This window comes from Equus asinus, chromosome 10, assembly GCF_041296235.1.
Source record: "Equus asinus isolate D_3611 breed Donkey chromosome 10, EquAss-T2T_v2, whole genome shotgun sequence".
In the NCBI taxonomy this organism is placed as follows: domain Eukaryota; kingdom Metazoa; phylum Chordata; class Mammalia; order Perissodactyla; family Equidae; genus Equus; species Equus asinus.
The window spans coordinates 10415532-10440196 of NC_091799.1; the positions used below are offsets into that span (position 1 = coordinate 10415532).

At 64.7% G+C, this 24665-nt stretch overlaps 3 protein-coding genes across 13 annotated transcripts; all 3 read left to right on the forward strand.

The window, feature by feature from the left end:
• The first annotated feature begins 3390 nt into the window (after positions 1–3390).
• On the forward strand, positions 3391–9354 carry ENTPD2 (ectonucleoside triphosphate diphosphohydrolase 2). 4 transcript variants are annotated; one of them, XM_070518250.1, is made up of 9 exons: positions 3391–4141; positions 5190–5307; positions 5876–6026; positions 6220–6379; positions 6460–6687; positions 7144–7398; positions 7478–7597; positions 8530–8664; positions 8740–9354. In XM_070518250.1, exons 1-9 carry the CDS (start codon positions 3539–3541, stop codon positions 8941–8943), a joined length of 1974 nt encoding a protein of 657 aa, XP_070374351.1. In that variant the 5' UTR covers positions 3391–3538; the 3' UTR covers positions 8944–9354. The 4 variants fall into 4 exon arrangements, with proteins under 4 accessions (XP_070374351.1, XP_070374352.1, XP_070374354.1 ...); XM_070518251.1 differs by having other exon boundaries at positions 3518–3767; XM_070518252.1 differs by lacking the exon at positions 3391–4141 and adding an exon at positions 4519–4954.
• A 1575-nt stretch (positions 9355–10929) lies between these two features.
• NPDC1 (neural proliferation, differentiation and control 1) lies at positions 10930–16825 on the forward strand. 2 transcript variants are annotated; one of them, XM_070518255.1, is made up of 9 exons: positions 10930–11286; positions 14053–14199; positions 15320–15454; positions 15542–15715; positions 15788–15854; positions 15934–16018; positions 16118–16197; positions 16429–16525; positions 16643–16825. In XM_070518255.1, the coding sequence occupies exons 1-9, from the start codon at positions 11175–11177 to the stop codon at positions 16730–16732; spliced, it is 987 nt and encodes a 328-aa protein (XP_070374356.1). In that variant the 5' UTR covers positions 10930–11174; the 3' UTR covers positions 16733–16825. The 2 variants fall into 2 exon arrangements, with proteins under 2 accessions (XP_070374356.1, XP_070374355.1); XM_070518254.1 differs by having other exon boundaries at positions 10934–11286; positions 16115–16197.
• A 948-nt stretch (positions 16826–17773) lies between these two features.
• FUT7 (fucosyltransferase 7) lies at positions 17774–23892 on the forward strand. 7 transcript variants are annotated; one of them, XM_070518258.1, is made up of 3 exons: positions 17774–21631; positions 21998–23264; positions 23758–23892. In XM_070518258.1, the coding sequence occupies exon 2, from the start codon at positions 22137–22139 to the stop codon at positions 23238–23240; it is 1104 nt and encodes a 367-aa protein (XP_070374359.1). In that variant the 5' UTR covers positions 17774–21631; positions 21998–22136; the 3' UTR covers positions 23241–23264; positions 23758–23892. The 7 variants fall into 7 exon arrangements, with proteins under 7 accessions (XP_070374359.1, XP_044634253.2, XP_070374358.1 ...); XM_070518259.1 differs by lacking the exon at positions 17774–21631 and adding an exon at positions 21638–21905 and having other exon boundaries at positions 22114–23264; XM_044778318.2 differs by having other exon boundaries at positions 17780–21631; positions 21998–23892.
• The last annotated feature ends 773 nt before the right edge of the window (positions 23893–24665 follow it).

Genomic DNA, 24665 nt, shown 5'->3' on the forward strand with positions numbered 1-24665 from the left:
CCAAGATGCAGGAAAATGGGGCGGGAATCCTCTCTCCGTCCTACACAAAACCCACCTCCGGGGGAGCAAAAGCTTGCAATCAGCAAATCAAGACAACCTTTAGTGAGCGACAAGGAGAACCTCGAGGTAGATTACTCACCCAAGATCCCAAAGAGCCAATGGTAGAGCTGCGAACGGACACCCCGGGACTCACCGAGAGCTTCTGCGATCCCACCGCAGAGGACTGACCTCCAGGGCACCCAGGTTGACGTCCAGAGCAAACCGGCATGTCAGCAAGGAAGAGAGGAACAACCCCCAGAAAACGGATCGAAGGCTTGAGCAGATGCTTCTCAGAAGACAGGAGAGACGCTCCACCCTGTCAGTGCCGAGGAACTGCCACAAGCATCCCAAGATTTCACCCGTGCCAGCTTCTCAGAAATCTAAAAATTGTGGGCCGCCCAGTGGCATAGTGGTTGAGTGCAGGGTACTTGGCTTCAGCCGCCCAGGTTCGCGGTTCCAATCTCTGGCGTGGACCTACGCCATTCATCAGCCCTGCTGTGGCAGTGACCCACATATAAAGTGGAGGACAGGCACAGATGTTAGCTCAGAGCTAATCTTCCTCAAGCAAAAAAAAAAAAAAAAAACTAAACTAAAAGTTGCACAATACCAAATGTTGGCAAGGATGTGGAACAACCAGAACTGTCATGGAGAGTGCCAGACAGCACATCATTTTGAAAATCACTCAGCATTTGCTAGTGAAGCTGAACACATGCTGCAACCACAATTCACTCCTAGGATGGTCCCCAGAGAAACACTCAGGAGTGTGCAAACATGCACAGCAGCAACCTTACTCCAGACAGCCTGGAGTCGGGAGCCCCTCACGCTCACAGATGGTAGGTAAGTTTGCACACTCACAGCAGAAAGCAATACAGCGACCAGAATGAAGGGACCACAACTTACGATGTCAACACGGATGACTCTCAAAAATATAATGCGAGTGAAAGAAGCAGGTTACAGAACAGTATGTCCAGTAAATAAAATATGGTTTGGAACCAGGAAAAACAACACAACACACGACTGTAGAGACGCAGTGACGGGAGAAAACTATAAAGAGAATCAAGAGAACAAACACAAAGCCCAAGAGAGTGGCCCCTCCGTCAGGACTACCCCAGGCTGTCTGCCCTCCAGGCGGGCCTGTGTGTGGGTGCTCCCCCTGCACCCGCTCTTCTGTGTCTGCTGCATCTCGCCAGGCAGCACAGGCTTCCCCCGCCGGGGAAGGATTTGATGAGTCTGCTTTCCCCCGACAGGTGGTGGGTGGACCTCCCCACCGAGTTCACCCCTTGCTCACTGTGCATGCACTGAGCCTGGCATGCCTCTGGCCCATAGGAGGCACTCAGCAAGCATTGGTTGATTGACTGAGTGAGCACATGAAGAAAGGCAAGTGAAGGGCCTTCGCCCATCAAGGTGTTTCGCACACAAGACACTGGCTTCCGACGAGGCGACTGAGGCAAGGGCGGCCAAGATCTCAGCAGGCCTCAGCGAATGCCCCTCCCTGGGGAGGCTGGACCCTGTGGGCAGAGGTGGGCTCTAAGGATCCCTCTCCCGAGGGCCTCTCCTCGCACCACCTCTTTCCCAGGCAGAGGCACTCCTCTGCTGCTAGGCAGGCCAGGCCTTGTGCAGCACATCTGGAGCCACGCCCCACCCGTTTCCAGAGGCCCAGGCACCCCACCCAGAGCCCCCTCCCGCCCGCCTGGTGGGCTCTTGCCAGGGCTGGCCTCCCCTCACGCCCCCAGCCTGCCTGCCACGGCCCTTGAAAGAAGGAGCCTTTCCGCTCTGGTTCTGTCTTGGAGATAACTCACTCCCAGTCTCTGTCCTGGCTGCTCCCTGCTCCCTGTCCACCTCCCTGTCTCTCCTCGCAGGCTAATCTGGGCCCTCGGCCATGAGCCCATCTCCCAAGGACAGCATCCAGGCTTCCACTCCCTGCCCCATCCTCCCAGGCCTGGGAGGTCTTCGTCCAAGGACGAGCCAGGTGGGTGAGGTGGGGCTGGCAGCGCAGGGGGAGCAGGCCTGCAGCACTGCGTCTGGGCCCTTTCATGCCGGGCTCTCTCAGCCGCCTTTGTCCTTTCCTTTTCAGCCTGCTGTGCACGCCTCTCCCTCCTCGGGGCTTTCCGGGGTGGAAGAAAGGGCCTGGGGGAAGGGAGGAGGAGTGCTGGCGGGAAACCGTGGCCTGGGGCCCTGTGCTGGCCGCACCCAGGGCCTCTCTGCTGGCGCCCAGCCAGCCGGAGCTTTGAGGCAGCTGAGTGACCTCCCGGGGCTCCCACCCTTCCCGTCAGGGTCCTGAGCTGGAAGAAAGGCTCTTTTGCTGGGCCTGTGGCACCAGACCCTCAGCCCGGGCAGTCGTCCCAGCTGGTTCCAGCCAGCCAGGGTGTTGCCCAGATTCTGCCCCCATCAAATGCTGCCTTTTGGACCCCCACCTCCTCACCCCCAGTCACTGGTGCTCCCGGGTGGTCTTGCCACTGGCTCCCTTCTGCTGTACGGCTGGGATTCCCATTTTGCCGAGGGGATGAAGTGGGGGTGGCCACTGGCCAGGAAAAGGAGTGATGCTTGGCCAGGCTGGCAGAGAGGGCGCATGGGGATGAAAGCAGAGGCCAGACATTTCGTGGGCTAGAGGGGCAGTGCTGGGCTCTGGGGCTGACTGAGAACTGGCCCATCTCAGCCAGCATCCAGGCACCTTGGTGCTGACAGGTTTCCTGGGTCTCTCCTTTATCTGCAGGAGGAGACTGTGTGCAGAAGACCCTTCCTGCTCCCTCCTTCAGGCAGGAGACAGGGGCTGGGCCCATTTGAGCGTGAGTCCTCTTGTTTCTGGGCTTGTGTGACCATGGCACCCTGCCCCTCTCTGCCTGCACCCTCACCTGTCACCTGGGTGCTGGGTGCTGTAGGTCTGGATTCACGCCGCTTGGCTGCTCAGCTTGGAGCTCCCAGCACCTCAAGGGCAGACCCCACCTGGGTCAGCTGGGCATCCCTGGGCCTGACCACTGTGGTGCCCTGCCACGCAGCTCAGGGCTGGGTCAGCACCGCAGGCTGGCTGGCCCTTTTGTGCAGGAAGGGCATGGCAGGGACCTTCCCTCAGGACCAGGCCAGGGAAAAGCTGGGCTCTCCCAGCCGTGAGACCCTCCAAACAAGCCTGCCTCAGAGCCAGCCCCACCCAGGCCTGGCCTCCTGCCTCCATGCCCAATGCACACCACACACCACGACCCCCCTGGAGAAGGGTGGGGGTTCTCTGGGTCCTGCGGGAGTGGAACCCCTGAGAGCGCACTGGAAGACCCTAGGCGGCAAGCACTAGGGGTCAAGGGGACAGGTGAGAGGGGATGAGTCTTTGGAGCTCAGCAGACAGGAATGAGAAGGGTGGGCGATAGCTTCTGGGCGCCAGGGCTGCGACCTGGGCACTGGGAGGAGCGGCGCGGTGACTCAGCCGCCGCGGCTCTCACCTGTGCTCCGGGCGCGGGCTCCGGCGGGCGGGGGCGGGGCGGGGCGGCCCTGGGGGCGGGGCCAGCCGTGGATGGTGCCGGCCAGCGCCCCGCCCCGGGAGCCTACCCCGCTGCCCCCGGATCGCGGCCTCCCGGCTCCCCGCCGCCCCTCCGTCAACGCCTCGACCGCCCGCGCACCCATCCATGGCCAGGAAGGTCCTGTCGCTGCTGCTGCCGTCGTTGCTGGCCGCGGTGGGCCTCGCCGGCCTCCTGCTGCTGTGCGTCCCCACCCGCGACGTCTGGGAGCCGCCCTCCTTCAAGGTGCACGCTCTGGCGTCCCGGCGCCCGGCGCAGTCCGCGGAGCAGCCGGCCCAGGCTGCGCCCGCGAGGCAGCCCTGGACCCCTACCCGCGCTCCGCCCCCGGCCCCGCGGGGTGGAGTCCCCGGCCCCGCGAGGACCGCTCCCGGCCCCGCGCTCTCTGCTCCCCGCCGGGTCCACCGGGCGGCAGCGGCGCTTCGTGGGCGACACGGTGCTGGAGGCCAAAGTCCCGGGAACTCCCTGCTTACGGACCCTGTCACGGGTGCGGCCTAGGGGCTGTGTCTTCCCTGCCCGGACGCAGCCTCGGGGCTCCCTACGCCGCGGCAGGACACGCGCCTTCCAAACCAGTGCGGCCGCCAGGGGCACATCGACTCAGGGTTCGGCTCAGATGGGGTTCGACAGGCGCCGGGGCCCAGGGAACCCTCCCCACCAGCTCCGTGGCCCAGACAGTGCGGGCGCTGCCTTTGAGGGGGGCCTGGCGGGGGCAGCCAGGGCTGGTCCTAAAGCAGTTGGGGTGGGCTAGGCCAGATTTCCGGCTAACCCAGCCTCCAGGAGTCCGCCTGGCTCCCTTAACCCTTTATTGTCTGGGGGTGGGGGGGCTCCAAAGTCCAGTACCCCAGGATGGCAGGTCCCAGGGGTGGGCGCCCTGTAACCAAGGGTGACCAGTGGGTGGGGGTGGGGTGGGGTGGACGGTTTGGCCTGCTGGTGCTGATGCTGGAGATACCTGGTGCGGGGGCGGGGGGGGGGGGGAGGGGTTCCTCCTCCCCTCAGGAGGGCGTGTTCTCCAGCTGGGCTCCCCCTGTCGGAATCCAGGCCCTTGGGGGCAGCTCCTGGAAGGTGGCATTTGCAAGCTGGGTGCCAACCTCTCCTCACGTGCAAGGAAGGTCCAGCCAGTGCCCCTCAGCTCTTCAGAACAGAGCTCTTTCTGGCCCTGGCTTTGAGGCTCAGGAAGGGGGTGTCTTTAGGCAGCCCCAGCCCCGCCTCCCCCACCCTTGCTTTGGCATCCTCAGGTTGGGCTGAAGTCAGAGAGATGGGGGCACAAAGGAGAAAGGAAGAGCCGCTCAAGGGGTTCCTCCTGCAGCTGGGCTTCTCTCTCCCAGCCTGGGGGCCTCATGTCCCCAGGACAAGGTTCTAAGGGTGGTCCTGGGACCCTCTGACTCTGACACAGCCCCTCAGCTTGCCTTTACCAGGTAGGCTCCTGCAGTCAGAGGGGAAGAGGCTCCTGGCCACCTATCCCTGCCCCCATCCTCCCCCCAACCAAGCTGTGTCACTGGCTGTCCCTGGCCTTCTCAGAGCCTCAGAACTTCATTCTGAAGCTTCCAACCTCGACACAGGGTGGGGTGGGGTGGAGAGCTGGGGGAGGCAAAGGGCATGGCCATCAGGCCTCTGCCCACACCCCGAGACTGCCCTCCACCCCACCCCTAGTATGGGATTGTTCTGGACGCTGGTTCTTCCCACACGTCCATGTTCATCTACAAGTGGCCGGCGGACAAGAAGAATGACACAGGCATCGTGAGCCAGCACAGCTCCTGTAACGTGCACGGTGAGAGTCCCCGAGTGCTGGGCGCTCTCTGGCCTGGATCCCCACTCCCTGGAGGCCTCAGGGGCCCTCTCCAGCCTTAGCTCTGTAGGCCCAGCAGTCAGGTCCCTTTGTTGATACTGAGGGGTGGGGGGGCTCACTCCAGGCAGATGCTACAGGACCCCCGGAAAGAGAGGCTGGGCCCCTGGGCCTGGAAGGTGCTGGGGGCAGTTCCATGCTAGAAAGAAAACCCCAGATACTGGTTGGGCCTTTCCCGACCCAAGATTGGCCTTTATACCGCAGATGGAACAGGAGGGGCTCCAAGGAGCTGGTGGACACACCCAGGCAGCCCCCTGGGTGGCTAGGCTGGGTTGACAGTGCTTTGTTGTGGCACCTGTGTGCACACCCACTGGGCAGGTGGCAGCCTCAGAGACTGTGGGTGGCCTGCAGGTCCCTTTGTGTCTCTGAACTGGGCGTCTCTGAGGCTTATGCTGGGAAGGTGTATCTAAGCTGCCACCTGGTTTGGGAGCCAAAGCCCCCCAGCCCTGCTGGCCTCTGGCCTGCCTAGGTCTGACCACCTGGCAGTCTTTAGGTGGGGGCATCTCCAGCTATGCAGACAACCCTTCCGGGGCTGGGCAGAGTCTTGTCGAATGCCTGGACCAGGCGCTTCGGGACGTGCCCAAGGACAGACACACGGGCACGCCCCTCTACCTGGGAGCCACGGCAGGCATGCGCCTGCTCAAGTGAGTGTGCCCACCCCCCGACCTTCCTGGCCCCAGGCCCACACAGCAGCCCGGGCATAGGGTGGGCCCCACATGCCCTCCACAGCAGCCCTGGACTGGGCCCCCCTCAGCTGGCTGGGCAGGTGCCATGCTCCCCAGCAGCAGGATCACAGCCACCTGGGAGCTGCCCCTCAGAGTCCTCCTTGTGTCACAGCCTGACCCGTCCAGAGGCCGCGGCCAACGTGCTTGCAGCTGTGACCCGGACACTGACGCAGTACCCTTTTCACTTCCGTGGAGCCCGCATCCTCTCGGGCCAGGACGAGGGGGTGTTTGGCTGGGTGACCGCCAACTACCTGCTGGAGAAGTTCATCAAGGTGGGCCTGGCAGCTGGCCCGATGAACTGGGGGTCACGGGCATCCACCCACTGGCTCACCCCAATCTCCCCTGTCCACAGTATGGCTGGGTGGGCCAGTGGTTCCAGCCAAGGAAGGGGACGCTGGGGGCCATGGACCTGGGGGGCGCGTCCACACAGATCACCTTTGAGACAGCCAGCCCAGCTGAGGACCCAGCCAATGAGGTCCAGCTGCGGCTCTACGGCCAGCACTACCGCGTCTACACCCACAGCTTCCTCTGCTATGGCCGTGACCAGGTCCTCCAGAGGCTGCTGGCTGGAGCCCTCCAGGTGCCCCATGACCCCCAGCCCACTTGCCCTGGAGGGAGGGGGTGAGAAGGGATGGGGCCAAGGGCCCAGAGCAGAGCTGGACAGCGGCCACATTGAGGGGCTTCTCCAGGCAGCAGCCACCGAAGCCGGGCTTAAACTACTGGAAGGACAGGTGGGGAGGGATCCAGCATGGGCAAAGGCCAGTGGCTGAGGCAGGCCTGGTGAGTGCCTGGCTGGGGAGAAAGGAGGCCAGGGCCAGATCTCGGGGGGCCTGGCCAGAGGTGTTGGGTTTTGTCCAGCAGGCAGTGGGCAGCCATGGATTGCTCCTGAACACAGAAGTGATATGGCCAGAGTGTGGAAGTTGTGGGAGCCTCATCAGGCTGGTCCTGGGGGATGCCCTGTGAGGGTCCAGGGTGAGGGTAGTGGGCAGTGCTTGGAGTGGAGGTGGTGTCACCTGCACCCTCGTCATTCCCCCAGACCCATGGCCCCCACCCCTGCTGGCCGAGGGGCTACTCTGCCCAAGTGCAGCTCCAGGATGTGTATGATTCGCCATGCACGGCAGCCCAGGGACCCCTGACCTTCAACAGCAGTGCCAGCATCAGCCTGTCGGGCAGCAGCGAGCCGGCCCTCTGCCGCAGCCTTGTCTCGCAGCTCTTCAACTTCTCCTCCTGCCACTTCTCTCAGTGCTCCTTCAATGGCGTCTTCCAGCCCCCCGTGACAGGGAGCTTCATCGTGAGTCCAGGCGGTGGGCATGGGCAGCGGCACCCTGAAGCTGTGGGCTCTGGCCGAGCTGTGACTATGCCCCTCACAGGCCTTCTCCGCTTTCTTCTACACTGTGGACTTCCTGAGGACCGTGATGGGGCTGCCTGTGGCCACCCTGCAGCAGCTGGAGGTGGCCACCACCACTCTCTGCAGCCAGACGTGGAGTGAGGTGAGGCTGGCTCCCCCCTGGGCCACACAGAGGGCTCAGCCAGCCCACATCATACCTCCTGTCACTCATTAGCTCTACAACTAGAGGGGGACCCAGGCCTTTCAGAGCACCCACTGCAATGGGGGACACACCACTACTCAGACTCAAAAAGTGGCCAGACTACGGCAGGGAGACCAGGAGCCAGACGAGATGGGGCCTGACCCTAGAACCAAAAGCTGGAAGGCAGAGGGAACAGCCAGTGCAAAGGCTCTGAGGCAGTGGGGAGCATGGGTGGAACAGGTGCAGGGAGGAGTTGGGGGGGATGCCCCACCAGAGAAGTGGAAGGCTCAGGAGAGACTTAGCTGGGCTGGGGGGTGAGGGAGCGAGGAGTGAAGACAGCTTCCAGGCTTCTGGCTTCTGCCACAGGCCAGATGCTGGTGCCAGGTAAAGGAGGATGGGGGTTCTGGGCATGTAGCGCATGAGGGCCCACCAGAGACTCCAGGAGAAACATCGAGTGTCTGCAGACTCAGGGGGTGGCAGCAGCCCCATCCTGTCCTGTTTCTAGTCTCAGGCAGATGGGGGCGGGGCCGGGGCAGGAGGGAAGCCCAGGGTCCAGGGCTCAAGCCTGGAGCTTCTCCTGTTTCCCTGGTCGAGCGCCAAGGTTGTTGCAGCCTCTGCTCCTGGGTGGCCATCCCTGCCGACCCCTGGACCCTCCCAGGTGCAGGTGCTGGCCACCATCCAGAACTCAGGCTGTTCCTCCCAAGGGAACACTCCAGCTGAGGGCGGCCGCCTCGGCCTTCCTGGGCCCTGTGAGTGGTCTCTGGCCCAGCGTTACCGGTGCGTGTGTGTGTGTGTGCGCGCGTGTGGAGAGGTGCAGCATGTGCCAACCACCCCTCCCCGGGGGCCGAGACCTCCCAGGGAGCCAGCCGGACAGTCTCCCGTCTGCGTCCCAGCTGCAGGCTCGGGCACCCGGCGAGCGGGCCCACCTGCCCAACTACTGCGCTGGGGCCACGTTCATGCATCAGCTGCTGAGCCGGGGCTACGGCTTCGACGAGCGCGCCTTCAGCGGGGTGACCTTCCAGAACAAGGTGGGAGCTGGCGGCGGGCGCAGGGGCGGGGCGCCCGGGCCGCGCTGAGGCTGAGGCCACGCCCCTCGCCCGCAGGCCGGAGACACCGCGGTCGGCTGGGCGCTCGGCTATATGTTGAACCTGACCAACCTGATCCCCGCCGACCCGCCGGGCTTGCGCAAGGGCACAGACTTCAGCTCCTGGGTCGTCCTCCTCCTGCTCTTCGCCGCCGTGCTCCTGGCCGCGCTCGTCCTGCTGCTGCGCCAGGCGCGCTCCGCCAAGTCGCCGGGCGCCATCTAGGGGCGGGCTGGGCACAGCTGCCCAGCCCCATCTCCCCCAGCCTTCCCCTCACGCCACCCCCCAACACCTCTGCCCCTAATGCAGCCCCGGACGGAGACAGGGACTCTGGTGCCCACGCAGGGCCAGGCGGGAACTGAATCCTGCCCCTCCTGCCCCCTCCAGCCTTGACTTTGCCTCAAGGCCTTGTGCTCCCCCTCTTCTTTTTGGGGGTAGGGGATCAGACACCCCACAGCCCTCAGCCTGGGGCTCCAGGGAGTGGACCTTTTATTCTGATACTCAGGGCCCTCAGAGTCCCTCCTACCCCCACCCTCCAGAGTCCTGGTCTCTGGGGGAAAGGGGTCAGAGCCCACAGGCTAGGTGCCAGCCCAGTGCCTACTTGTAAAAATTTTGAATTAAAGAGTTTTTCCTAGAGCAGCGGAGAGAATGTTCATGGGATGGGGCCTCTTTGCCATTCCCTGCCCTCCCTCCCCACAGCTGTGTTAGCCATGAAGACCCACTCCTGGTCCCAAGGGAGGACCCCAGCTCTTCCTGCTCTCTTCCTTTCTGGGCCCAGACCTGGGCGGCCCTGCCCTGCTCCCCTCCTCTGCTGTGGTGGCCTGGAGTAGCTGCAGGATGGCTGGCCTAAGAGAGAGTCCTTGAGTCCCTTGAATCTCTGGCCAGCAGAGCCCCAGCAGCACCCTCAGATCTGCATCAGTGTTCCAGGCCAGACCGGAGGCTGGGCCCTGGCCTAGAGTTGGCCTGGGGGTGGGGGACACAGAGGTGGCAGAGGGGGAGGCAGTGAGCAAGGTGGCTGCCTAGGGTGCGGTCTGTGCTGGAAGAGACTGGGGGAGGGGGCAATTTCTCAACAGGAGGTGCTGTGGGGGTGTCGAGAACAGGGCCGGGAGGGACGCAGGGCCCCACGGCTCAGAGAGATGAACCTCTCAGAGCCTGGCTCTAGAGCCAAGCCACCCAATCACACAGGGACGCCACTTCCCTCCTGCTCCGATGCTGTTTTCTGCATCCCGGAGAGACAGCCCCCGCCCCACACCTGCCACTCCTGCAGCCCCTCCCTTAAGCACTGTCTCCTCTAGCGGTTGAGGGCTTGTCTTGGCTGCGTCTCCCTGACCCCCACCTTTCTGGGAAGTGAGCTCAGACACCACTTCTGCCTAGTCAGTGCTCTGTAGGGGAGAGGGCGGTCCCTGTTCTGCTCACCCCCTCCCCCTTCTGCCAGTTTCTGAGCTGTTTCACACCTGAGGGCAGCCAGCCCTGTCTTCCGAGTTCTGAGACACAGCTGAGACGAAACACCGGGTTGGGGGGCTCATCGTTTTCTCCCGAGGACGTGAGCCAGAGGGACGTTTCCAGGTGGGATGGGAAGGGTGTGCTTTCAGGAGGCAACAGGTAGGGTGTAAGAGGGTGAATCGTACCTGCTTGTTGTGGGGCCCCAGGGAGCTAAAAGGCTGACACCTGGGGACCGTGGACAGCTCCCAGCTGGCTCTTCCCAGCAGCTCCAGGTCCCTCTTGCCCCCAGGTGGCCTCACTGAGAGCGGGTGCCCCATTACAACCACAGTGGCCACCAGCACTGGCCGAGTTCTGTGCGTGTGTTTTTACCCTTGTGTCTCGGAATGCCCGGTGGGTCTTTGGGCACACCTCTGCCTCCCTGCTCACCTGCCCGTCTGTATGCGCCTGGTGTCCCTGTGTTGCTGGGTGTTCGAGCCTCCTGGCCCAGGCAGGTCCCCTGCTCCAGAGCGGGATCGGGGGGAAGGCTGGGGAGGACTGGGGGGACGGGGGGTGGTGTTGGCGGCCCGACGGGGAAGGGGCCGTGGGGAAGCGCATCTCGGGGAAGCTGAGCCGCAGCCAGTCCCTAGCCAGATTTATGGAGAACTGAGAAGATCCCCAGCTGCAGAGATCGCAGAAATTGAGGTACCCTGAAGCCTGGAGAGGTGGGGGTCCAGAACTGGAGGGAGGGGGAGGGGGCGAAGCCTGGAGATGCCGGCCCGCCCCCGCAGGAGGAGCGCGCAGGCGCACTCCCCGTGTGCGCTCCTGTCGCCGCCGCGCCTCCATTCCGGATCCTTTGCCGCAGCGTCAGCACCGCCGCCGCTTTCTCTCCTCCTCCTCCTCGGCCTACGCCTCCTCTTCTTCCTCTGCCTTCTCCTCCCGCTCTTCCTCCTCCTCCTCCTCCGACACGACGCCCGGAGCCTGCGCCGAGTCCCGGGCCGCGCGGTGCCATGCTGCCCCGGCGGCGGCGCTGAAGGATGGCGACGCCCGTCCCTCCGCCCTCCCCGCGGCACCTGCGGCTGCTGCGACTGCTGCTCTCCGGCCTCGTCCTCGGCGCGGCCCTGCGCGGTGCCGCCGCCGGCCGCCCGGGTGAGCGAGCGCGCTCGGCGCAGGCGGCTGGGCGCCCCGGGGCCGGAGATCGCCGTGCGGGGGTCTGGATGCGCGGCGCCGCTGTCACCCTCCCTGCCAGCCCCGCCTCGCCAGGGATGGGGTAAACAGGCCCGGCCCGGAGGGCGCGGCGCCCGGGCCGTCGAAGGGCTCCCCTGGAAGGGCCTTCTCCCAGGTTGCTGGGGGCGAACCTGAAGTTCATGCGCTTCTTGTCTTTGTCTCTGGGTCCGTGAACCTGTTTGTGTCTGTGTCTCCGGAGTGCTCTGCGTGGCCCGCCGCCGGAAGTCTGTCCTGTGCGCGCGTCTGTGTGCGCGCGTCTCGGCCCCGCCGGTGCGGGCCTGGCCCTGTGTGCCTGCCGGTCTTGCTGCCCGTGTCTGTCCCTTCTGTCCCGAGTTGGGGGTCGCAGTGCTGGTCTGCCTGTCCCCATGCCTTGGATAGTGTTGGGCACGCACCTTGCTTTGCTGTCATGGCGGGGTCTGAGGCATTTGTCAGCTTGTCCCAGGCATAAGGTCTTGTTCTGGCTTCAGTGGGGGCAGGAGGCACTTCCAGTCTCAGAGCTTCCTCCCTCACACCAAGCCGTGGAGGACCCAGCCATTCTGTCTTCTGTGCTAGGGGATGAGGGACACCCCAAGGGGAGACTCAGGCAGACAGCGATGAGCCCAGGGTCCTGGGAGACCCCGTCTCCTTCCCACATGGGCACTGAGGCTCCAAGTGGCCAAGGGCTACAAGAACCCACTATCGGAAATGCACTCCCCAGGGTGTGCCCATACTTCACTCAATTCTCCTGGCAGCCCCATAGGAGAGATGCTATTTTTAGCCTATTTTACAGACAAGGAAACTGAGGCACAGAGAAGATAAGTGACTGGTACGTGGTGCAGCTGGGATGTCAACCTGGGCACTGTGCTTCCATGTGTGTGGCCTCAAGAGGCCAGAGCAGAGCAGGCTTCCTCCTGGGCAAGCCCCCCTGCACAGGAGGCTGGCAGGGCCAAGGGAGGCTCCCCAGGAGGCCTGAAGGCTGGAGCAGGGCTGGCCAGGGACGGTGGAGGCCACCTGCTGAGAGCCTGGCTCCAGGGCATGCAGGGCGGGGCCTCTTGATGAAATGGACTGTAGGGCTGTGCTGAGCCCCTGGCATGGGCAGGTGCCATCCCAGGTGCTTTATGCTCACCCAGTTGCAGGGTGGGGTGCCAGCCACTCTCCAGCTGCCATTGTTCCAGGGCCCTCCTCCTGCACCCTGAGGCTGGAGTGGGGACTTTCCCAGGACTAAACAGGCAGCAGCTACGTCCTTCTGAGCAAGGGGAAGGGGCGCTGGGAGTGCAGGGAGACTCCTGGAACCCAGACCCCAGAGCCAGCTTTGTACCTCGGGCCCCTACCCTTGGCCTGGCACACTCTGGGTTGTTAGCACCAGGAGAGGGGACTACCTGGCTCCCAGGCACTCAGCCGATGGGTGGGGTCCAGACTGACCTGCTGGCACAGGCTTAATATTTAACTAGCCCCAGCCCCGGGCCCAGCTCACTGATACTGGCATCTGCAGATCCTGATTGTGCAGGATGGGGGATCCCTGGGATGGCGATGCTGGAAGTTGCTTGCAGGGATGCCTACGGCCAGGAGACTCTGAGTGTCAGGTTACCAAGGAAACCAAGCCAGGCTAGCCAAGGTCTAGAGAAGGACAGAGGTGGGCATTCCCTGATCCCCCATGTCACCGTAGGCCACTGTGGTCTTCGTGCAGTGTGGGGTGGGGGCTGGGCTGAGAGCAAGCGTCCTGGTCCTCCAGAGACACCCTCATCCCAGCCTCCCCAAGCATAATTGACGGTCCTGCTGGGTATCTCACTGGCTCTACTGGCTCTGCTGCCTGATAACTGGGGCCAGTGTCCCAGGCCTCAGGACATTTCTTAGCTTGAGGCAACTCACCTTCTGCATCCCAGAGGGGAAACTGAGGCAGAGAAGGCCACTGTCCTCCATCCCCCAGCATCAGGATGGAACCCATTGGCTGAGTGTACAGGACACCGAAGTCTGGACCCCAAATCAGGAACTGGGCCTCCCTGGCACTCCCTGGTCCCTGGCAGTGTGGCTGCGGGAGTGACCCCAGTCTAGGTTCTGTATCTGAAGTGAGTGAGACTGGCAGACCCTGTCCCAGCAGGGCAGTGCCCAGCAGTGCTTCCGTGCCCTGGGGACCAGCAGACGTTAGACATGGAGGGTTGCTATCTTCCTGGCCAGCAGGGATTCTGTCATTTCCAGCTCAGCTCTCTAGGGCTATAGGATGACATAAGGGGGTTGGGGGCGCAGCCCTGACGTGGTAGGAGGGGTGGATGGCCAGCATCCTTTGTTCCTCCTGAGCCAGAGAGGGAGACCTGGGCCCCACCCTCTGGGGCTCCCAGTCTGGACTGAGGCTTGCTCTGGGGCACGTAGAGACCAGAGGCGGGACTTGGAGGGCTGTAGGCCCTGCCGGGGAGAGCTTTGTGTTGTCCGGACAGTGAGGGACAATTTCCGTGCAGAGGGCTGGCTCAGGCCTGGAAAGTGGACTCTGGGGAGTGGGTGGGGCAGATGAGTTCCGATAAGTCTTGGGACTGTTTGTCTTCCTGGTTCTGACCCCTGGTGGTTGGGAGGAAGGGCCTGCCCAGAACAATGGCCTGAGCCAGGCCTGGCCAGCTCTGTGGAGAAGGGGGAGGGGTGGCCGGGGCAGTACTGCCACTGGGCAGGGGCCGAGTCGGGCAGGGCTGTGACCCTGCTCTGCCTCTGCTTCCTTCCCAGATGTGGCCGCCTGTCCTGGGAGTCTGGATTGTGCCCTGAAGAGGCGGGCACGGTGCCCCCCGGGTGCACACATCTGTGGGCCCTGCCTTCAGCCCTTCCAGGAGGACCATCAAGGGCTCTGCGTGCCCAGGATGCGCCGGCCTCCGGGTACGGAAGAGCAGGATGTCCTTCCTCTGTCCCCTGCTGGATATGTTTTCCTCATGGCCTCAGCTCCCGGGTCCCCTGAGTTTTGTGGGATGCCAGGGACTCTCATGTCACTCTCCTTTCCAGATGGCACCAGCCCAGAGCCTGGCAGTGGGCTGAGGCCTGGGGCGCTTAGCTCCTCCCAGGGCAAGGAGTGTCCCACGTAGAATGCTGGGGTGATCCTGGGAGAGGCGGGTCATAGTGCCCCAGGCCTGGGTCCCTGCAGGTCTGCCTTAAACCCTTTGGGCACCCACTTCCCCACCCCTTGAGCCACCCTTGCTCTTTACTCAGCACACTCTCTCTCTCCACTGCTCACTCGTTTCGTCCACTTGATGTGTGCTGGGGGTGCCCCACCCGCTGAGCCCAGCCCAGAGTCTGTGGGGACAGCCAGCTAGATGCTGAGTGATTTCAGGTGTGATGGGGCATTACAGAGGGCTGCTGGGAGTGCTGAAGAGTCTGGTGGGTGGCAGGGGCTTCCTGGAGGAGCATGTTCCTGGCCATGAGTGGGGTGGGGGACTGAGGAGTGGTCCTGCTGTAGAAGGCAGTGGGCTCTGCTCTTTCAGTACTGTGCAGAAGTGTCTACTTGCAGCCTCCGTCTGGACCATGGAGCCCATGACAAGGACAAAGGGGGCCCCGCCCCTAGCCGCCCCCCAACAGCTGCCCTCCCTTCCTCCTGATGGCCTGGGAGATGTGGGGGGATGGCAGAGAAGGGGCTGAACAGGGTGATGCTCTGCCCACCCCTTTGTGGGTAATGGTGGGTAAGGGGCACTCCTGCCTTCCTCCTACCTGGCCGTCACACATGCCTGCAGCACCTCTGCCCCCTTGCCCCCACCCCCACTCTCCCTAGGAAGGCTTGGTGCACACTGAGCTCCTGCAGTTGTCACCATGACAACCTGGGATGGCCAGGGGCTGCAGGCTGGTACCTGGTCCTCAGGCGACCCGTGCCTGGGAGGAGCCTAGAGAGAGGAGGACGCCTGGGGACTGGCTCCCGGAGGGGCCCTCCCTCTAGGGAAACCACCTGCAGCTCGTGTTGCCAGGGAGGGGCTGGTGGCCTCTCCACCTAATGGCTCCTCACCCTTCTCAGCCGAGGGCCCACCCCAGCCCAGACTGGAAGATGAGATCGACTTCCTGGCCCGGGAGCTAGCCCGGCAGGAGGCGGGGCCCTCGAGGCTCACGGCCCCGCCCCAGCTTGGGGCGCGACAGCGGCTCCCGGAGCCTGGTGAGGACCCTGCCCCGCTCCCCTGCCCCTCCCCACCGCCCTGGACCCAGCCTGGTCCTGCTTTTCTAACTTGCCTTCTCTCTGCAGCAGCCACCCTGGGGCTCTCAGAGCGCGGCCAGGGCCCCGACCTGGGCCTCCCGTCCACTCGGGGAGCCCCCGCTCCCACGCCCCACACCTCCTTGGGCACCCCCGTGTCATCTGGGCCGGTGCACATGGCCCCCCTGGAGCCCCGGGGCGAGCGCGGTGACGGCCTCGCCCTCGGTAGGTCTCGGCGGGCGGGCGGGGAGGCAGGGTCCCGCGGGAAGGCCGTCCTCACCGCGCCCCTCCTCGCAGTGCTGGTCGTGGTGTGCTCCGTGGCCGGCGCCGCCGCCTTCGCCGTGGCCGCTCTTTGCTGGTGCAGGTGAGCAGGGGGCCGAGCGCGAAGGCGGGCGGGCGGGCGGGCAGGGGCGAGCGGGGATCTCAGGCTGCCCTCTCCGCAGGCTGCAGCGGGACGCCCGCCTGACTCAGAAGGCTGACTACGCGGCTCCGCCGGCGCCCGGCTCCCCGGCAGCGCCCGGGATCTCGGTGCGTCGCCCGCCCCGCCCCGGCCGCGCCGCGCCGCGCCGCCGCGCGCCCCTCGGCCGGCCACCGCGGCTTGACCCTCCCTCCACACTCCCCCAGCAGCCCGGGGACCAGCGGCTGGCCCACAGCGCCGAGATGTACCACTACCAGCACCAGAGGCAGCAGATGCGGTGCCTGGAGCGGTGAGAGGCCCCGCCCCGCCCCGGGCCGGCCCACCTGCCCTAGAGTCCCCGCACCACCCCCGCGTTGGCCCACCCCGGGCCCCCGCCACCCCCACCCTGGGCCCGGCCACCCCAGAGCTCACCGCCCCACCGCCCCAGGCTCGGGCCCAGGTGCGCTGAGCGCCCACTTCTAGTCTGGGCCCCTGGCATCTGGGGGGTGCGGGAGGACCCAGCGATCCCGCCCACACCCAGGCATAAAGAGCCGCCCAAGGAGCTGGACTCGGCTTCCTCGGACGAGGAGGACGAAGACGGCGACTTCACGGTGTACGAGTGCCCGGGCCTGGCCCCGGTGAGTGCCCCGGGTTGGGGGCTTACAAGCTCCTCAGGGTCCTTCCTCCGGCGGGCGCCCCACCCCCGCCGCGCCGCCCGCCCCTCCCCCAGGCTCGCCTAACGCCCACCTTCGCAGACCGGAGAGATGGAGGTGCGGAACCCGCTGTTCGACCACTCCTCGCTGTCGGCGCCCCCGCCGTCGCTGTCCGAGCCCCCGCAGCAGTGACCTGAAGGCCCACACCCACCCTCTCCGACCGTTGGGCCCACCGGTGGGGAGGGGCAGGGCCCGGCGTTTCCCATTAAAGAGAGCGCGTTCTGACACTCGCGTGCTTGTGGCTGAGCCCCGGCCCTTGTTGGGGAGACCTCCTGCCCTGCCAGGACCTCTGTCTCCCTTGCGCCTGTCCTGAGTCCTGTTCTCTGAGTCCAAGTTCCCAAGCCAGGGCATGAGGGGACCCCAAGAGTCCAGGCATGGATGGGGAAGCCTGGAGACAGCCAATTCAGGTGCATTTCAAACCTGGCCCTAGTGCTGTAGGCTGCTCCTGCCAACCCCCCAGCCTCCACCCCCCATCCCCACCCCTGCCATTTGGGGCCATGATACAGACCCCCTAATGGGGGCATGGGGCTTCCCACACTCCAGAGACAGGGGGCATCTCTGTCCCCTGCTTGGTGAGCCCCCACCCCCACTGGGGAAGAGAGGCTTGAGTTTTCCATAGACACAGAGGACCAACCTCTTCCCTCCTCCAGACCTCATCCCACCACATTTCTGCCCGATGTTTCGGAGGGGAGGGGTGGAGTGCTGGACCAGGCCCCTCTGGAGTTGGTGCTGCTCCCTGAAAGACCCCATCTCAAATCTGAGAAAAAGGGCTGGTGAGCGGGCAACCGCCGACACCTGGCAGTGGGCAGCCAACACCTCCATTCCTGCCTGTTGTCCACCTGGGCTGGAGAGCAGGAAGGAACAGGACTGAGGCCCTGAGTGTGGGTTTGTTAGAGATCACACAGTGCCTGCCGTGAGCCCCAGCAGCACATATTTGGGGGGGGGGGCATGCCAGACAGAGGAACCTGAGGGACAAAGAGTGCACACACACACAGGTAGACCAGGCTCAGCCCAGGCGGAACGCTGGATGTCAGGAAGAAGGGTGGGGGGGGGGGGAACTTCAGCTGAAGGCCCAGAGCGGCCACACTGTGTCGTCAGAGGTGCTGAGTCTGGGCCGGGGAGAGGGGTTTCTGGGACCCAGGCAGCAGTGGGGTTGGTGTAGATGGGGTGGAGGGATCGGCCCTGTCTGCCCCACCAAGGCTGGAGACGGCGGAAGGTTGCCCCTCAGTGGTTCCTGGGGCCGGGGGTCCAGAGAATACTGGACTTCTGCCTCCTGGATGGATGGAGACAGCCCTCAAAGGGGAAGACAGGGCCTGTTTAGGACAGGTGGGTTCCTGAAGAGAGGCCAGTGGGCTGGGCTGGGGGAGATGGGGTTGCCCCACTTGGAGCTAATGGCTTGTCCTAAAGCAGTATGATCCTGGGGCTAGAGCCCACCCAGGCTGGGAAGTCCCCCACCCTGACTCCCAGGCTGTGGCCTTGGGCTGGCCCTCAGCTGGGGGCCTCAGTTTCCCTTCTGTGCACTGGTATGGGAGATGGGAGAGGTGAGTACAGGGAGCTGGGCGCCCGTGTGGGATGAGGGCAGGGTGATTAGGGTTGCCTGTCCGCTGTCGTTTAATCTGCATTAGGGGAGAGATCCACGGAGAGAAGTGGGGGGCAGAGAGGTTAACTCCTCACTCCAGAGCAGAGGCAGCCTGGCACCAAGCTGGGTCTGGCCCAGGGCAATCTGTCTCGCTGGCTGGACCCTGTAGACAAAGCACCGGGAGGTTCCCGTGGAGCTCTGGGGTCCATTCCTGGGGCCACCACTCTTGCCTGTCCCCCCTCCTGCTGGCCTGACCTGGGCAGAGAGCAGCCACACACATGTTCCCCATGCACCGCATCCTCTCTACGTTCTTGGGGGTCCCCAACCGGTCCCCAGAGTCCTCGCTGCCCATTCCCCAGGGCCCCACTGAGGAGGGTCCCCCTTCCAGGGGAACTGCAACGAGATAGGAGCCGGCAAGTCCGGGCCAAGGAAGGAGGGGTAGGTGGCAGGGGTCCTCCAGGCGGTGGGGCCTCCCTCGGCCCACTTACTTGGCCCAGGGCCCTGAGCAGTCAGCACTCCACGCCTCACCTGGCTTGTTCTCTTCCGTTGGCCCCAGGCTAGCTCACACAGAGCCAGCCCCCGCTTTCATCCAAACTCCTGCAACCACCCTTCCTCCCACAGGCCCCGGGGTGCAGTGGGCTGCCCTGGGTCCAGGGCTTAGGGCCATGGAGGCCCTGGCTCCACAGGGACTCTGGAGACGCCGACCGTGGGCCTATTACTCTCCTCTGCTGTCCCTGCAGCCTCAGAGCCCCAGGCTGCTGGTCCTGTCCCTGCCCCGGGGACCCTGCCCATGAGGACCTTTCCTGGGGCAAAAGGCTGATCTTGCCTCTGCCCTCTGGCCAGACCCCGCCAGACCGCTGAGCCCACCTGTGCGTCAGCTCCTTAGCAAGCTTCCCCAGCCTAGTGTCCTCCCAAAGTATAGGTGACAGATGGGTACACCCCCAAACCCCAGCATAGACCGTGAGGTGACACCTATCCATCTGGAGATGCCCCCACCCCGCAAGACCATGGCGTGGGACCACGCTTGGCACAGAAGGTGGAGTGGTCCCCTCGACAAGACCTTAGGAAGTGGGAACTTCCCCAGCAGCAGACCCCAGGAGGTGACATCCTCCCACTCAGTTGAGACCCACTCTCCCACCAGCCCGGGTAGCTGGCTGGACTGGTCCAGATTCCAAGTGCCCCAGCTGCACCCCCTCCCCCAGGTGCACGGCTCAGAGGAGTGGGTCTCGGTTCTCCGAGCAGAACAGAAAGGGATGAACCAAACTCCAGTGCGGAGCACAGGTTCCTGGAGGAGCCCCCGGGAGATCCTGGAGCTGCTCCTGGACGAGGACGGGGCGGCTCCCCAGCCTGGGTGGGCAGGGAAGGTGTAGAGGGAGGGTCTTCCCAGCCCTGGGCCGCAGCTGCCCCTCTAGATGGTCCAGGGCAGCGTCTGCCACTCAGGACAGAGGGACGGCCCCTCTTGCTGCCTGCTGCGGCTGGCAACTGGCACGCACTTCTGATGCCCTGGCTGCGCACCCCCCCGGGGACCCCCTTAGCCACCTGCCAGCCTGTGTGTCCCCACCTTCCCAGGGGCTTCCCTGACTACCCCCCGCCCCACCTCTTGTTGAGCATAAAGTGTGTGTTGGCTCTTCTCTGCTGCCTTCACTCCCTTGGAGTCAGGTGGCTTGGAGCTCGGCCACCAGGGGGCCTTCTGGGCCCAGGTCTGGACTCTGCCCTGCTCAGGCCAGCCCTTCCTTGGGACAAGTGGGCCGGCAGTTAGACTCTGCCCTTCTCTCCCTGGGGTGCCCCTCGGGCTGGGTGCTCTGCCACTGCCCTGGCTGCTGTTGTCTGTGAGGGGGTGGTAGTCCGCAGGCCACTGGCCGGCCCTCTGTTGGGGGCATGCCCCGCTGGTGGCCGCTTCTTCAATAGGTGCCCACCAAGGGGCTGGCCCCGGAGCTGGTTTGGGGCTCAGCTGGGAGGGTGACAGTGTGCACCTGATTCCGAGGTGCTCGAGAGCGGTGGAGCTGGAGTCAGATGCCTGCCCCGCGGCCTGGCGAGTTCCAAGGCCTGGGGGGAGTCGGCAGGATGAGGCCCTGCTTTCTCTTTGAGTCATGCTCTCTCACCTGCTCTTCTTCTGAGCGGCTCTCGTTCTGACCCATTTCTGCACCAAACCTCGGAGCCCCGTTTCACACCAGCAGGTTCCCACGACTGCGACCCGGTGGCTGCCAACGGGAGTTAGCAGGCTGGTAGAGGCCCAGTTGCTGCACACACACCTTGGGCCTGCCTCATGGTTTCTGACAGCACCCACAGCCCTCCCTCCCCTCCCTCGATATTGCACAAGGCCCCACCACAGCTTGGTGGTTATGCAGGGGGTGGGGAGCCCCAGAGGGGCCAAACTGCCCCCCTCTCCTGGACTTGCCTCTGCCCCCCCAATGGGTCTGCTGCCAGCTCCCTGGTTCCACCCCGATGGCAGTCTGGTCCTCACTGGGGACAAGAGCTGGGGGAGGCCAGCAGCCCTGCGACCCGAGCATGCAGCAGGACAGGGATGGTGGGGCAGTGGGAGGCCCTCAGGATGGCACGAGGTGGCAGACTGGGCAACGGTTCCTGATTGCTCTTCCTTACACAACCCCCGGTTCACAGCCCCCAAGAACCTGAGCAGCCTGAGGCCTCCAGGATGCTGAGCATGAGGGAGGAGCCTTGCCGCATGCACCACGTCCAGGACCAAGCAAGGATCCCGCTGGGGTGAAGGAAGCTGAGAGGTACCACCTCAGCTAAGAGTGGGGTGAGGGCTGGTGTTCGGGGAAGTCTGGCCGTGCTGGCTTGCTGCATCTCCAGTTCAGAGGAACCAGAGCAAAAGGGGAAGGAACTGGACCTCCAGGTCAGGGCCCCCGGGCTGGCTGGAGGCCGGGGAGGAGAGGGACTCTGGACATCAGCCTTCCTTTTCCTGGAGCGGGTGCCAGCCCCCTGCCCATCCCCGTCAGAGACACAACGACGCCTTCTCCTTCCAGCCTGGAAAGCCCCCTCCCTTCCCCACCCCCATCCTGGGCTGTGGGGGCTGGAGGAAGAGACCTGGAGCCCCCAAGGGCAGCCCTCCCACCCCACGTTCCTTCTGCTTGGCCAGGAGTCAGGGCCCACCCACAGCCTGGGGCTTCTACGGACACACGTCCTTGGGCGGGCAGAGAAGGTGTGGTGGCCTATAGTCCACTCCGGGGCCAGCCCAGCCTCGCGTCTGCCCACTGTGGGCATGTGCTGGGGCCTCGTGTGGACAGACTCTCTTAGGACCCCCGACGGACCCCTCTTCTGAGAATCTGGGTTCTGGGATAAGGTGTCCTAGAGGAGGCAGGGGTGGGGTTGGGTGGGGTGGGGTGGCCCAATAAGAATCAACTGGAGAAACCTCAGCCTCCTGGCAAAGAGCTGAGCACAGCAGGTCTGTGGCTGCAGGGTCTGGGAGCCCACAGCGGAACGGGGCAGAGGTGAGCAAGGGAAGTGAGAAATGCCAGTGTGGCAGGGGGTGGCGCTAGCCTGGGTGGCAGGCAGTGACTCTGGGGTGCCCTTCTGGGGAGGAGGCTGCCTCGGCTCAGGAGGCCAAGAGGGCCCCCTCCTGCTCCTGCCTCCTGTGCCTGCACAGAAGGTCGTCTCCGGGCCTCCTCAGAGCCGGCAGGGGTGGGCAGCACAGGTTGGGCCCTGGCCTGGCGCCCCTCCTGTAACCGGAGGACCCCTGCAGCCAGAGGACTAGAGGGAGGCAAGGTGAGGAGGGTGGTTGAGGCCAAAGCTCACCTCCAGGGCGGGGGGCAGGGCGGGGCAGGAGGGGGAAGGGACCCTGGTTTCCCTCATCTCAGGCAGATGAAAGGAGAGCGCTTCCAGGTGGGGCCGAGCACGGGGTGCCGCTGTGATTCAGGGCGCCTCTGCCCAGTGGCTGCTGTGATTTGAGAACCTGGGGTTTCTTGGGTGACAGATTCTGGGAGCTGTGGATGAATAATGGCGGTGAGTGTCTGGTCCTTAGGGAACCCCGAGCTGGGAGGATGGGGCCTGTGGTTGAGCCCGAGGAGACAGCCTCTCTTCGCATGGCACGGCCCCACCCAGAGGCTTCGGGCCTTGGTGAGCCTGGCCGGGGTGGCCCTGCTCATGGCCCTTTGGCTCCTGTGGCTACTCCAATCCTCCCCTGGGGGAGCCCCGATGCCCCAGCCCACACTCACCATCCTCATCTGGCACTGGCCCTTCACCTACCCGCCCCCGGAGCTGCCCAGCAACACCTGTACCAGCTACGGCGTGGCCCGCTGCCACCTGAGCACCAACCGCAGCCTGCTGGCCACCGCCGACGCCGTGGTCTTCCACCACCGCGAGCTACGGGACGGGCGGATCCGCCTGCCCCTGGCCGAACGGCCACGCGGGCAGCCCTGGGTGTGGGCCTCCATGGAGTCACCCAGCAACAGCCATGGCGTCAGTGACTTCCGCGGCATCTTCAACTGGGTGCTGAGTTACCGGCGTGACTCTGACATCTTTGTGCCCTACGGGCGCCTGGAGCCCCGAGAGGGGCCCGCGCCACCCCTGCCGCCCAAGGACAGGGTGGCCGCCTGGGTGGTCAGCAACTTCCGGGAGCGGCAGCGGCGCGTGCAGCTGTACCGGCAGCTGGCGCCTCACCTGCAGGTGGACGTGTTCGGCCGCGCCAACAGGCGACCGCTGTGCGCCAGCTGCCTGCTGCCCACGGTGTCGCGGTACCGCTTCTACCTGTCCTTCGAGAACTCCCAGCACCGGGACTACATCACAGAGAAGTTGTGGCGCAACGCGCTGGCGGCTGGGGCCGTGCCCGTGGTGCTGGGGCCCCCGAGGGCCACCTATGAGGCCTTCGTGCCGCCGGATGCCTTCGTGCACGTGGACGACTTCGGCTCGGCCCGCGAGCTGGCCGCCTTCCTCACCGGCATGAACGAGAGCTCCTATCGGCGCTACTTTGCCTGGCGAGACCGGCTCCGCGTGCGGCTGGTCGAAGACTGGCGGGAGCGCTTCTGCGCCATCTGTGCCCGTTACCCCCATCTGCCCCGCAGCCAGGTCTACCAGGACCTCCAGGGCTGGTTCCAGTCCTGAGCTCCAGCCCGCCCACGACAGGAGGTGGGGGAAGGTGGTTGGGAGCTAGGGCTGTGGGTGAAAGGCTGGGTGTTGAAATCAAACCACCAGGCATCCGGCCCCCCATGGCAACCCTCAGGCTAACTTGGAGTCTGGGGTTGGAGCCCAGGAAGCAAGGCTCATGGGGGAGTGGGTGGTCTGGGCAGGCTGGCTGGAGGAGGAGGGTGGTGGGCATTGGAGCAGGCATTGGGGGTGCAGGTGAGGGCAGGGAGGGAGCAACGGGGGTGGGTGTTGCTAGTTAATCAAAGATAAGAGGCTGCTGAGGACCTGCCTCTCCAGCTTGCTCAAATCTTGCTCGGGAGGTGGCATCAGTCTTTCTCTGGATGTGGGGCTGAGAGAGGCTGGAGGCAGGGCCCTCAGTGCTGAGGACATGCCACCCTGCGGTTGCTGGAGGCAAAACCTGGGTCCCCCACACCTCCTCTGTAACTGAGTTCGCCTGCCTCAGATGTGCAAGCACGTCCCCCTTCTCCGTCCACAGCGCTGGAGCCCCTGTGTGCAGACCGGTGCAGGGCCCTGGGAGACTGTGACCAGCGAGCCAAGTTGTTGGGCTTTTTGCAGCCTGCAGTCCCCTCAGGCAGGAGGCCTCGGTCAATAAAGAAACAAAGGACAAGAACAGCGTGTGCCGAGTCTCATGGCGCAGGGCCCCCTGTATCTGCTCTCCCCCTGCCGTCCCGCCCACTCAGGCCTCCTTGTCCTGACTGGACCGTCTCAAGGCCCCTCCCCTCCCTCTGTCTGAGACGCCCTCCCCCACCAGGCTCTGCCTGCTGCCCGGGGCTTCCTTCAGCCCCTGCTGAAGGGCCCTGCATCAGAGAGCCTTCCCTGACCCCCGAAAGGCAAAGGTGGGTGGGAGCAGGGCTGAGGTCAGAAACCCAGCTGGAGACCGAAGGTGCACTGTCTCAGAGGCCTTTGGATTTCGTTCAGGCTGCAGGGCCTTCCCGGGTGTGATAGGACCTGTTTTGTGACGTGGGGTTCCCCTTGGCTGCTGGCTGGTCTCGCATGGGCAGCGAGGGGACACGGAGGATGTTGCTTCAGCCAGGGGGAGCCCCTTGTGGTGGGGTGGGTGGGCGGAGGAGGAGAAAGGAGGCTGGTGGTGAGCCTCTGGGTGGCACTGACAGGGGCCCCAGCAGGCCAAGCCCCTGGGCTGGGGCACAGACTGGTCTCTGCCCCAGCTGGCGGTGGGTGGCAGGTGGAGGCAGGAAGCTTCCCTCCCCCTTGGCAGTGGCTCGTGGGAAAGACCTGCCAGTGACTTCCTGCCCTGACCCAGCCACACATGCTGACCAGTGAGAAAGAAGTGTCCTGAGGTTGCAGGGTGGGGTGGGTGTCATGGGTGGGGGATTGTGCCCCACCCACCTGCCCTGGCTGCCCCTCCTCCTACACCAAGGAGCT